This window comes from Pelecanus crispus, chromosome 9 (genome assembly GCF_030463565.1).
Source record: "Pelecanus crispus isolate bPelCri1 chromosome 9, bPelCri1.pri, whole genome shotgun sequence".
NCBI classification, from domain to species: domain Eukaryota; kingdom Metazoa; phylum Chordata; class Aves; order Pelecaniformes; family Pelecanidae; genus Pelecanus; species Pelecanus crispus.
Window position 1 is genome coordinate 15,607,845 of NC_134651.1, and position 11,705 is coordinate 15,619,549.

General features: G+C 43.4%; 1 protein-coding gene across 2 annotated transcripts in view; it reads right to left on the reverse strand.

The window, feature by feature from the left end:
• ACAP2 (ArfGAP with coiled-coil, ankyrin repeat and PH domains 2) overlaps positions 1-10,617 on the reverse strand; it is a 71,363-nt gene extending 60,746 nt beyond the window's left edge. For both annotated transcript variants that reach the window (XM_075716285.1, XM_075716287.1), the window contains exon 1: positions 10,565-10,617. In XM_075716285.1, coding sequence (XP_075572400.1) covers positions 10,565-10,617 — 53 coding nt within the window. The remainder of the gene's footprint in view (positions 1-10,564) is intronic.
• Positions 10,618-11,705: the final 1,088 nt, after the last annotated feature.

Sequence of the window (11,705 nt, forward strand, 5' to 3'; positions counted from 1 at the left end):
TTGTGTCCAAACCACCATAAGATGGCAAAGCCTTTATAGCAAGAGCTCACCATGTTTCAGAAGAGCTAAGGACTATTAGCTCTCTACAATTCCAGTTATATGAGGTGGATCTCCTTTGTCAAAACCAGAGGAAAGTTTCAGATTTGCTATGAAGACCAGTCCTCAGCAAGTATTTACCCTTTTTGTCCATTTCAGAAGCTGAATATTTTGTTAATACGCTTCCACAAAATCAGAATGCTCTATTTGACAGTCAGAAGGGAGGTTGCAGCTTTGTTGCAATAGACAAATTCTGAACTTTAATTTTTTGTTTAGCTATTACATGTATCTCATACTCAGTTATCATTAAGTGTATTTTACATGTAACTTAATAGTTTTCTTGTGTAGTTTTATTGTTCCCTCATAAAGCAAAGAAACAGTCTTTGCTTGCCCTTTACACCTTTGCACTGAAGCAGCCAGTCAAATGAATCCAATCTCAAGATAAGAGAGTACATAAGCATTAGGAGTAGGAGAATACAGAAGTGCAGTGTATTGGTGTTTTCCTCCAATTTACTGCTTTCACATTTGGAAAAGCCAGTCTCCTTTCCCCTTCATCTCTCTCAAATGAGAATGGGTAATCTATTAAAAAAAAAGCATTTGGAATATTATAACGTAAAAACTACAAAATGCATATGGTACACCCACAGCCCTGGAAAAGGTTTAAATATTCTTTGGGTACATTTAGTATCTTTTCTCCCACTACTTTTAGTCATCGGAAATTTTAAAGACCCTGGGCTTTCATTCATCTATCAATGCTAATTACAGGTAAGCTATTTCTCAGCCAAACAGAAGCTTACATATCCTTTATTAATTACATATTAAAGGTTTTTCATTTCAAATCAACTGCAAATATTTTCAAACAAAATCTTGCAAGATCAATACAATATAGCGGCTATTTTGCAACAGTAGGCACATTTAACATTCCATCTTGTCATTTTTCATCACTCACTTTGGGATAAATCAAGTAGGATAGAATAAACAGGCAGATACATTCCTCAAAATCAGACACTTGACAAAAGAAAGCACTCCAGGAAGTTAAATGAGTACTTTTAAAAATCATTCTCCACAACCTGGAGATTCTGCTGGATAATAACCATGTGTGAGAGGGTGTGCACATATGCATATACTTTTTAAACAGGATCCAATTTAGCAACACAAATTCAGCCAGTAAGTTGCATCCTCAATGAAACGTCAGATTCCTCAGTCATCTTAAACAGTTTTTATCCTCAATAATAACCCAACCAGCAAACCAATACATTTGCTCTATTCTTGTAGTGTGCCTTATCTGATCAAATACTGAGATCTAGCATAGATATCGGAGTTAGTAATCTAAATCACCTTTGGAAACGATAGAGTAGAAACACGCTATTTCCAGGGTGCAGTTCACCTTATCCTGACACATAGGGCTAAAACAAATCAAGAGACACTTGGGATACAACCATGGATCTTCATTAAGATTTGAAGGAGCCTAAGCCTAAGATCTGCTTTAAGAAGAGAGATGGCTATACAGTAGATGAGATGAACTCTACTTTCCCTATTTAAAGAAGTTAAGAAAGAAGGGGCCTATTTCATTGATTACTGAACTCTTTATACAGACAGGAACTCCAACCAACTTACATGAATGCTACAAGTCTAGGGAAGACAAGATATAACCTACATTTCCAGTTGAGTAGTGAGTCTTTTTTATGCTTGTTGCTAGTCCCAGTTAGTGCTAGTCACAAGGCCCAACACTGCTCCACCTACATTATTCTTTTTCTTCACCCACCCAGCTCTTAGGTCATCTTAACCTAAAGTGTATCAGCAACAGCATGTTACATAAAACCAATGATACTGTAGTAACGCCACATGTTCTTTACATTAAAGTTCACCAGAAGAATCCAGTCAAATGCAGAGTCTGACTACTTTCATGAAGTACTCCAAAGAAACAAAAAAACCCACACACAAGCTGCACCTTCCTATCTTAACAATAAGCAACATTCAGTCTCCCATTACTGCCCGCTGAAGAGCGGCCACAGCAGCAAGGGAATCACTGGGGAGCTCAAGTCTGGGAAGGCATCAGTGGGACAGGTCTCCCGGCCCCGACTCACACCAGTCACCACTGCTGTGCAAAGCAGTGGAGGGAGCCGTGATCCCAGCTTGTATCGCTGCGGCAGTGAGAAAGGGGACAGAAGAGGCTCAGTGCCTCCCTGGGTAGAGACCATGGAGCAGAAAACCAAATCCCATATCCCAGCCCAAACTCCACACCTCTATTTCGTCAGGCGGAAGGGATAACATTCACAGCTAGAAGTCAGACTCATCAACAACTCAACACAACACGCCTTTCCTTTGTACCCAAGGATTGAATTGGATTCAACTTTCAATCCACAAAACGTTGTTCCAAACATCAGTACACAAAAATCTGTTACATGATCTACAGCATTACAGAAGTTACGTATCTTCTTAAAAATAATTACAAGATCACTAATAATTGAAGACTAGGACATTTAAAATGCACAGAAATGTTGAATGTGTTTGATATCCATGTATTCCTACTTAAATTTAACATCTGGCACCCAGAAAGATGGAAATCTGGAATTCTCTTGCACAGAACTTGTTTTTTTTAAATTCTGTCAGACAGAATATATTTCACTACGTATGGCTTCATTTCTCTTTGTATTATACCCAGCTCAAAATACAAAAATACATTTTGGAAGTTTAGAAACTTCAAAACCACATTGTGCAAACTGATCACTAGCTCTGTTTTATGTTTATTCATAGAAAATTGTCAGCAGAGGTCTTCCTTTAATGACTGTTACTGAAGGCATATCATAAATTCATCAAAAGAAAAAAGGTAGTTTGTGTGTGTGTGCACTGACTGCTGTTAGACACTCCCTCATGCAAGCCCACAACTGTTTAAATCCCCAATACTATTGACATATGAACTCTAAATATTATTCAAGAGCATCATGCCTGCATACTGTAGTCTTAGAATTTCAAACAGAAAACTCAGAATATCAAACAGCAAGCCTGATTCACAGAAAGATTCATGCCACACAAGCAAGTTTGCCAGCCATCTGACAGGCATTTTCTCTGTTCAAAACCTCCTCTCATTCATAAAACACTTTAAGGGACTATTTTGCAGCAGATTATTTCCTTAGTCTACCCTTGTGTCTTGTCAGCTTGAAAATCCTGTAAGTTAGATTTCTCCTCTATGCAGGCATAACTTATGTAAAGTGCATCAAAACAAAACAACTGATTTACCCTAGGTCCGAGGCCTGGCTACTTTTAATATTCACAAAGTAAATGTTAACTGTAAAGTAATTATTCTGCTGCATATACAAGAACTCCTCTTGAAGAGATCATCAGGAAGGCAAAACAATGTTTTAGTCTACTTTACTGGGCTACTTAAAATTGTTTAGTTTATGATTGTAATGACAATGTCTACTATTTCCCATGTTCTTGATCTAATCTTTTAGTTATATGAAAGAGTGCCAACAAAACCAGGATTTATATTGTCACACAGAGAAGTATGGAAAACTCCTGCAGATATTAAAATAATGTTACAGTCCACATGCTAATCTGTATTTCCTCATAATGGTCTTCCATGGCAGACAGCTTTTGCTGTTATTTTTGTTACAAATCTGCCACTATCAAAAAGCAAACCACCTAAATTCTTACCTAAACTCACAGGGATATCTAAATCTCAAAAAACCAGCACAGTGTCTGCTCAAAAAGATCACAAATGCATTTACACAGTTTAAACTTCTATATGTGTTTTTAAACTGAATTCTGCATGTACAAATGGGGGGGGGGGCAAAGTAAGTAAATCAGTCAGAATTTATTTCCTGTCCACATAAATATATGGCACTGTGAGACATAACACTAAGTAACCGCACGGGGGTTTTGGGTGGTGGTTTTTTTTTTTTTTTTTGCACTCCCTCATGACACTTCTGTATTTGCATCTCCTTCAGATACTAAACTAATTGATTTAGCCAGAAAGGCCTGCATCAAGACCCAGGCAAAGAGTTCTTGGCTCTGTAAACTGTAATTTCAGTAGGAATGTTTCTGTAGTCATCAATGAAAATGAGACATTTTCCTTTCCTTTTTCTCCCAAAACAGGTTATCAGGATGGAGTTTGCTCTGGGGACTTTTTAGAATGACTTACTATAGTAAAGATTTACCAATAACTTAAGTTCAAGTCATATCGTTCACTGCACGAAGTAAGAACAAGAAAAATGCTGACTTTAAATAATACAGTTCTGAGTACAAGGTTGTCAAGAAGCTAAGCCTGAAAAAAGATCACAGGACACTGCTAACACAGCTAAATCAGCACATTTGCTATTCGGTGGCCAATGATTTCACAGATGCATACAGGAAAAAACAAAGCTACCCAAAGCCCACCTAGCCCAAGACAGACAGATTTTTTTTTTTATAGTTGCCACCTTCCCAATAAATATTCTATTTACTAACCCTACTTTCCAGAGATTTTAACATTTATATTCCTCCCCGCTAAAATATAAAACTATCATCTCCATAACTTCAGTCCTTAATGTAATTACATGAGATGTGCTTAGTCAACATAAGTAAGATATTCCAGGCTAAAGAACCAAACCTCTTCAAATCTATATTTAAAACTTAAATGACTGTAAGAGCTTGTATAATTACAGTTACATTGCGCGCACACACACGCATAAATAAGCTGTCTTTCTAATTCTGCAAGTACTCATTAAAGATCAGTTGCACAGGCTTAATTAATATCAGTTCTTCGCAACTGATTCTGCTGCTGTGCTACAGCAACACTATGATAGCTAGCAGATTTTGTTACTACTTCCACTGTAAGCTCCCTTCTCAGCATGTGGAGTTTTTTAAACATTCCCAGCTAAAAATTTAAAAAGAACAAACCCAGGGAAATTAACATTTTAAGTTCCTATTAGCAATTTGAGATAGAGTTAAGTAACAGCAAACTCATAATTCTTAACATAAATCATAATCAAACAACAAAGAAACACAATCACCATTAAAAAACCCTAACCTTTGTAATTCATAACTATGACAGCCAACTTTTTTTTTTTTTTTAATTAAAACAATTTAGGTGCACTAACCAAATCAAGACAACCTAATTTCAGGACACATTTCCCTAATCTCCATTAGGAAAGACTGTAACAACTTACTATTAAATTTGAAAAGGCTTTAAGAGATTTCAGTGTGAGAGATTCTGATGAAATGTATTTGAGAGGGATCTTCGATGAAACTTCTTTACTCTAGTACAATTACCCTAGAATAAAATGCTCTAACATTGGGTCCTATCTTTCAATACATCCACCTTTCTTTAGGTCAATCATTTTCGTAATGTACATTTGAAAGGTGTAGTCACAGATTTAAAAATAAATAAACCATTGACTAGAGACTGAGTAGAACAGCACATTCACTGTAATCTCCACAAAAGTGAAGAATTAGAAATTCAGAAGCACTCTGTTTAACAAACTCCATCAGACTCCTAGCAGTATGGACAGAGGATTTTGTACATGTGTAACTCACCAGCATCCCGCTAAGATTGTCCTCCACATCACTACACTTCAGCTATGAAAAGTGCTGTTCTACAATCACATACTGAAAATTATAAACATAACCACATAAGTATGAAAAATTGTAAATGCAAACTTAAAAGCAAATGTTTGGCAACTTTCTCTTTCGACTTACTGTGTCTTTCTTCTTCTGTTCTTTGCAATACTTTCCACCCTGCCTTGCCAAGTAAGTTACAAACTTGCTCTCCAGTCCCAGACACCAAGGGCAGAAAGCCTGGACCAAACATTTCTTTGGAAATTTCTCCTAAAACAGCTAGGTAAGCCTAAGCAAAACATTTTTTTTTTTTTTTTGACAAAGTTCTTGGTCACATACCTCTTAGCACCTTAAATGTGGCTGAGTTTATCCATGTGAGCAGCCTCTGTGATTTCACTGGCACCATAACCACACACAGATTAACCGTGCTAATAACCCATGCTGAGTAAGAGTGGTTTACTTGCTACTCCCCACACTGCAACACAGCAGGCTAGGAAGCAGGCTGCAATGCAGCACCGTACCCACTGGAAGTCAAAACAGAAGGGACAAGTTTACTGATGTTTCTATTTCTACGTTTTCTTCAGAAACTAATAAGCAGACCAAAATATATGTGTTAGGCACATATGCTAATTTCTCTGACTACTGAACAAGACCTGTTCCAAATAGGTTAACTAAGTCATTTTCTTTAAACTGACAAAACACTTCCTGTTACCTGGGAAACAAACAGATGTTTAGTGACCAAACTTTGGTTACACAGTACTAAAGAAGAGAGAAAAAAAATCCATAAATCTGGAAAGCCATACAGTCGTATGAGTGACCTATTCAAGCCTTCATCCCCTACATAAGCATGAGGTGCATCTCAGCTGGCCCTATTTAGATAGGCCAGAATCAAAGCCACAGAAGAAGAAAACCAACACCCGTACCAGGGAACTTCAGTGACAAGCCAGTCTTCCTCACACTGCAGGCCTGCCTGCACAAAGCAATGCAGTTCAGTCTAAATGGAAGACTCCTCAGACAAGTCCCTTTGCAGGGAATACACTATAACCACCACTTCTACCCAGAAACTGCCCATGATATACTTTTACTAAGAATGGTAATTGGCAACAGTTTCATTATATTCTTTCATCTACTTCATTCATCCATCTTCTGTTCTGCAGCTGGGGTCTCAGGAAGTGAACACAAAATTGAACACAAAAAAATTTTAAACTTCAGCAGCACTGACAGATAAGGACAAAGAAATGATCGTGCAAATACACAGTTCTTTACCAATACATTTTTAAAGATTGGAACAGACTGAAGTTTTTTCTAGAGACTTCTTATAACTGCAACAGAATTTTGCTTTTTCTATTATTTGTTGTTTATCAAGATTGTTAACTGTTACTTACAGCAGATATATTTCCACATCACTTAAACTTGCTTCTCCTTCCTAAAAAAGTAGGTTCAGAGTGATCCATGTGGCTGCTACAGTGCATACCTCACTCATTAATAGAAAATGTTCTTTAGTCACAAGAAGAAAAAAGAAACATGAAACATCAACGTAAAAGCCTGTTCCATTAAACTCTGAAACCGAAATTCTCATTGTTCAAAGACAAGGAGAAAGTATTATTTCACAATACTATTTGCATATCAAAAAAACCACTCCAGGAATTCCTGATTATATACATAGAACTTGCCAGCACAGCTCAGTTCTTACTACTCAAGGACTGCTGCAAGGCCCCTCCCTCAGCAACTTCTTCATTTGATGGGAAGTCATTGACACACTGTAGAACTGCAAACACATTTCCCTGCTAGATCTTTGGTCTGTCCATACTTTACAAGAGGGAGTCATGAAAGAAAAGCATGTGATTTCAGCGAGATTATTTTCAAAGCTTCAAAGGAAGAGTGGATTTAGAAAAATATGATCGCAAATTTGCAAAAATGTGCCTGAATTCATAGCCTTTTCCATCACTCTTTTCAAAATCTCTGAACCTCAAGTTTCCAACCCCAAACTGATCTAGTATGTCCTAAGTTCACAAACCTAGTGATGCAATAGGTTGCTTCAGGTTTTATAATTCAGAGATTTCTTTATCTACCAGGCAGGGGGAAGCATGCCTTACTATGAAATAACCCACCATACTTCTGAGGTGAATCTTTATAGCCAGTATTATCTAATCACATATCCGCAACTCAACAGTGACAAACCATGCTCCCTTCATATGCATTTTAAGCAAACTAACAAACCTTTATTTCTTTGATTCAGGTAACTACAATATGCCCAATTATATCTCAAAGCCAAAAGAGATCAACATAAACTTCATGAGAAACAGATAAGCAAGAAAGCCATGTGTCTGAAGCTGTATGTAGTAGCATATCTTAAAAGATTTAAGTAGTTCCCTGTAAAAACAGGCATTTGGTGACTCAGGAACTCTGATTCACCCACATCCTCCCAGTTCTCTCCGCAACTATAACTAAACTAAACTGTGACATTTCCATACACTACATGCCTCCCAACAGGTTTATTTAACTGCTCCAACAGGTATACTGATGGGAAGGACAGAGACTACACCCACCTGCTCAGCAAGGTCAGGAGAAAGCTGCAGCTCTGCTTTGCTATAAGGAACACAGCACAGGAAGGTGCTTCATGTCCACACCACTGCCTGCAGGAACACCAGGACTTTGCAATCACCTTGCTCTACATTAATGTCTCTACCAATAAAAGCACCGCAGTAAACTTCATTTAGGTTTCTAGTATTTGGTCTAGGTAATTTATATGAACACTACAAATGACCAAAGTTACAATAGCAAATACTAATGACTAATAAAGAGAGATATCAACTTTTTTCAGAAATAGTACAGGATTTCTGCTTCACAATTTTAACCACTTCCTAACAGTTAAAGGTTGGAAGGATGTTTTGGTGGCATCAAATGATTACACCATAAGGTTTTCTGCAATTTCTTCAAAGATAATAGCACCAGAGACTGTCAGAAAGACCACAAAGTACACTAGAAGACCGTGACAAAGGGTTTTCCACAGCTTCTCTCCTTGAAGGAAAGGAATCAAGAGGGGCAAAAGGAGAATGATACAAATTGAGTTTAAATGAACTGGTATGTCTTAACTTGAAGAGACAGCAGCACACTTCTGCTCAAGAATTTCAGTCACAATTTCTTGCTTTCTCAAGTGTATTCTATACTTCAGCAGGTATCAGTAATTAAAAAAACAAAAACAACCCCACCAAAATTATATTTAATGGTATAGTTCTATGGTTAAATTAAGCCCATCTAAGACTGCATTGTCACCAAATAGGATGGACCCACATTAAACACAGTTGTGCAAGAAAGTCCATATACTAGCAAACATGTTGAACTTGGGGAAAAGTTTTGTGGAACAGCTAAGCCAATGTAAAACTCCCTGCTGCCTCAGGAGAGGTCTCACTCCCGACTGCCTTCCTCTAGCCTTGCTTCTGGTAGTGAAGTTTCCTCTTCCTCCTCCCCATAAGCTTTAGCAGTTTCGCATCCCTTGCAATGCTGACTCAACTCACTAACCTAGCAGAAAACCATTCAGTCTCTTCTGCCAGGGCAGCTAGCTCACTGAAGGATCCAACAATACGAGTCATGGTCACCAGAAAAACCCATGTCAGAAGCAGCCAGGGACAAGCTGGCAGCAGAGAGAGGAGCAAAGGAGGGAAGAACAGGAACTCCAACTTCTGCCAGGGGCAAGCCATTCAAACCTTCTTCTCCAACTTCCTCCACATCCCAGAACCACGTGATTACTAAAGCTGACACAAAGAGGAGGCGTGAACACGCAGCCAGAGATCAGAGGAAGAACAGGACTATTTCCCTCAACAGCCAGAGCTCACCCAGCCTGTGCCAGCCACAGACGCTCCAAACACGGGCCCAGCATGGGACAGGAGGGGCACAGCAGTGACACATCACATCACGGAGCTGTTTGCCTCTCCATCAGCTAGCAGGGTGATACCAGGCACAGAAAGTGGACCTGTGTGCACAGACCAGCCATGCATCCAACAGAGAGGCAGAATTATATTGAGTAGATACAATGGTGCAAAATATATATATATAGCATGGATAAAAGCATAGGCAAAGATGAAGGAGAAAGTTGCCCGACATAAGCAGAAGTAAGGCTACAGCAATGACAGACAAGTAGTCACTCGAGTAGGGAAAAACAAGTGTATATGCCTTGGTCTGACTACAGGAAGTAAGACTGCACTGAGCTTGGACTGGCACCCCAATAGCGGGCAGACTGAGTACGGATGCATGCAGCAGACGCAGGCAGGAGACACTGGGAGCTGAAGCATAAGCACAACTCTGAAGAATCGGAGACGGACCACCGGGGAGTTCACGCTCTTGAGCCTGAGCAGGCATTACTTCAGCTTCTGAGCATTTCCTGCACCAGCTGCCTACCAGCCTTCACCCCCTACACATCTGCTCAAAGGCAGGTGACCCCAGCAGTGCTCACTGCAGACTGTGCTGCCTCCACATGAGCCCCAGACCCCACGCATTGCCCACCCAGCACTGCCCACCCAGCCGACGTAGCGCGCTCGCTGCCCCCTTTCCTTGCACTTCCCACCTCCCGCATCCCTCTCCTCCCCAGAGCCCCCGCCCCGCGCTCCAGCAGGCCCCTCGTCCTACAGAGCCCCACAACAGCCCCTCCCTCACACATGGCCCCTGACCTCCCCACACGGCCCCTCACAGCCACCCCTACCCCGCCACCCTACGCTCCCCAGTCCCTCACCTATCCCACGTAACCCCCTCCCCACAACAGCCCCGGCCCCAGCCTGCCACTCTCCTCCTCGCCAGCTGTCACCCTCCAGGGCCCCCCCAACTCCCGGCCCCACAGCCCGGCCCGCCCCAGCAGCCCCCTCCCCACCCTGCTGCGCGGCCTGTCACCCCGCAGACACCCCACCCCGCTTCCTGCGCGGCCCTCAACACCCTGCCGCTCCACCGCGGCCTGCCCCCCCGCCGCGACCCCGGCCCGGCCCCTTCCCGGCGGCACCTGAAGCGCGGCGAGTCCTTCAGGCACTCCTCGAAGTCCACGGTCACCTTCATCCTCGCCTGCCGCGGGGCGCGCCGCCGCTGCCGCCGCTGCTGCTGCTGCTGCTGCTGCTGGTGGTGGCGGGACGAGCCCGAGCCGAGGCCGGAGGCCGGCCGCCGGGCGGAGCTAGGCGGGGGCGGCGCTCATGGCGGCGCGGAGGGGCGGCGGAGCCCGGCGGCGGAGCGGCTGCTGCGGGAACGCCGCGCCGAGCAACGCCTCTGCCCGCCTCCCGCGGCCAACCGCGACTGACGGCCCAGAGAGCCAATGGGCACCAGCAAACAGCAGAAACAGCCAACAAGAGGCCGGCGTAGGCGGGGCTTCCCCCAAATCGGCGTAGGGCGGGGAAAGGGCAGCCAGCTCAGCCAATCGCAGGAGCAGGGGAGCGCTATGCCCAATCACAAGGCGAGGGAGGGGGCATAACAGGAAGACCCCCCCCAATACGTGGGCCACTCAGAGGAGGCAGCCAACCGTCGCCTGCGCAGGTATTACTTCCTCATTGGGCGTCCGAAAGAGTGACAGCCCGGTGAGCCAACGGGAAAACCACCGTTGGCCTCCCACCAATTGGCAAGCTCCGTTGCCACGACTACCCGGAAGGCCGATCCCAGCGCTCACCAACAGGGAGGGGGCCGCTCGGGCGCTGCGATAGGCCGGTCCGCCCGTCGCTCGTGGCGGATGACGCTACGCGGGGGGGGGGGCGGGGCGGGCGCGGTTGCTGCGGCGCTGCCCAGCTGATCGCTTGGAAGTCTTCGGTGTTTTTTTTCTTTTTTAAATTAAAGCGTCGCAGAAAGCGAGGCGGCCGCGGCGGTGGGAGGCCAGGCCCGCTGCGCTCCGCCGCCCGGGGAGCCGGTGCCGCCTGCGGAGGGGGCAGCGGCGGCTGCGGAGCCCCCGCGGAGACGTTCCAGCTGCGGGCGCTCTCCGGGGCGCTGCGGTGCTAGATCTTGGAAATCCCTGTAGGGTGTGGTACCGGGCGGAGGTTCGCAGTTGCCTTCGGAGGAGAAGCGCGAACGGCGGGTCTCGCTGTACAAGGAAGATCAAGTGTGCGCCTTTGGGGATGGTGCGCAGCGTTTATAGCATCATAGAATCGTTTAGGTTGGAAAAGACC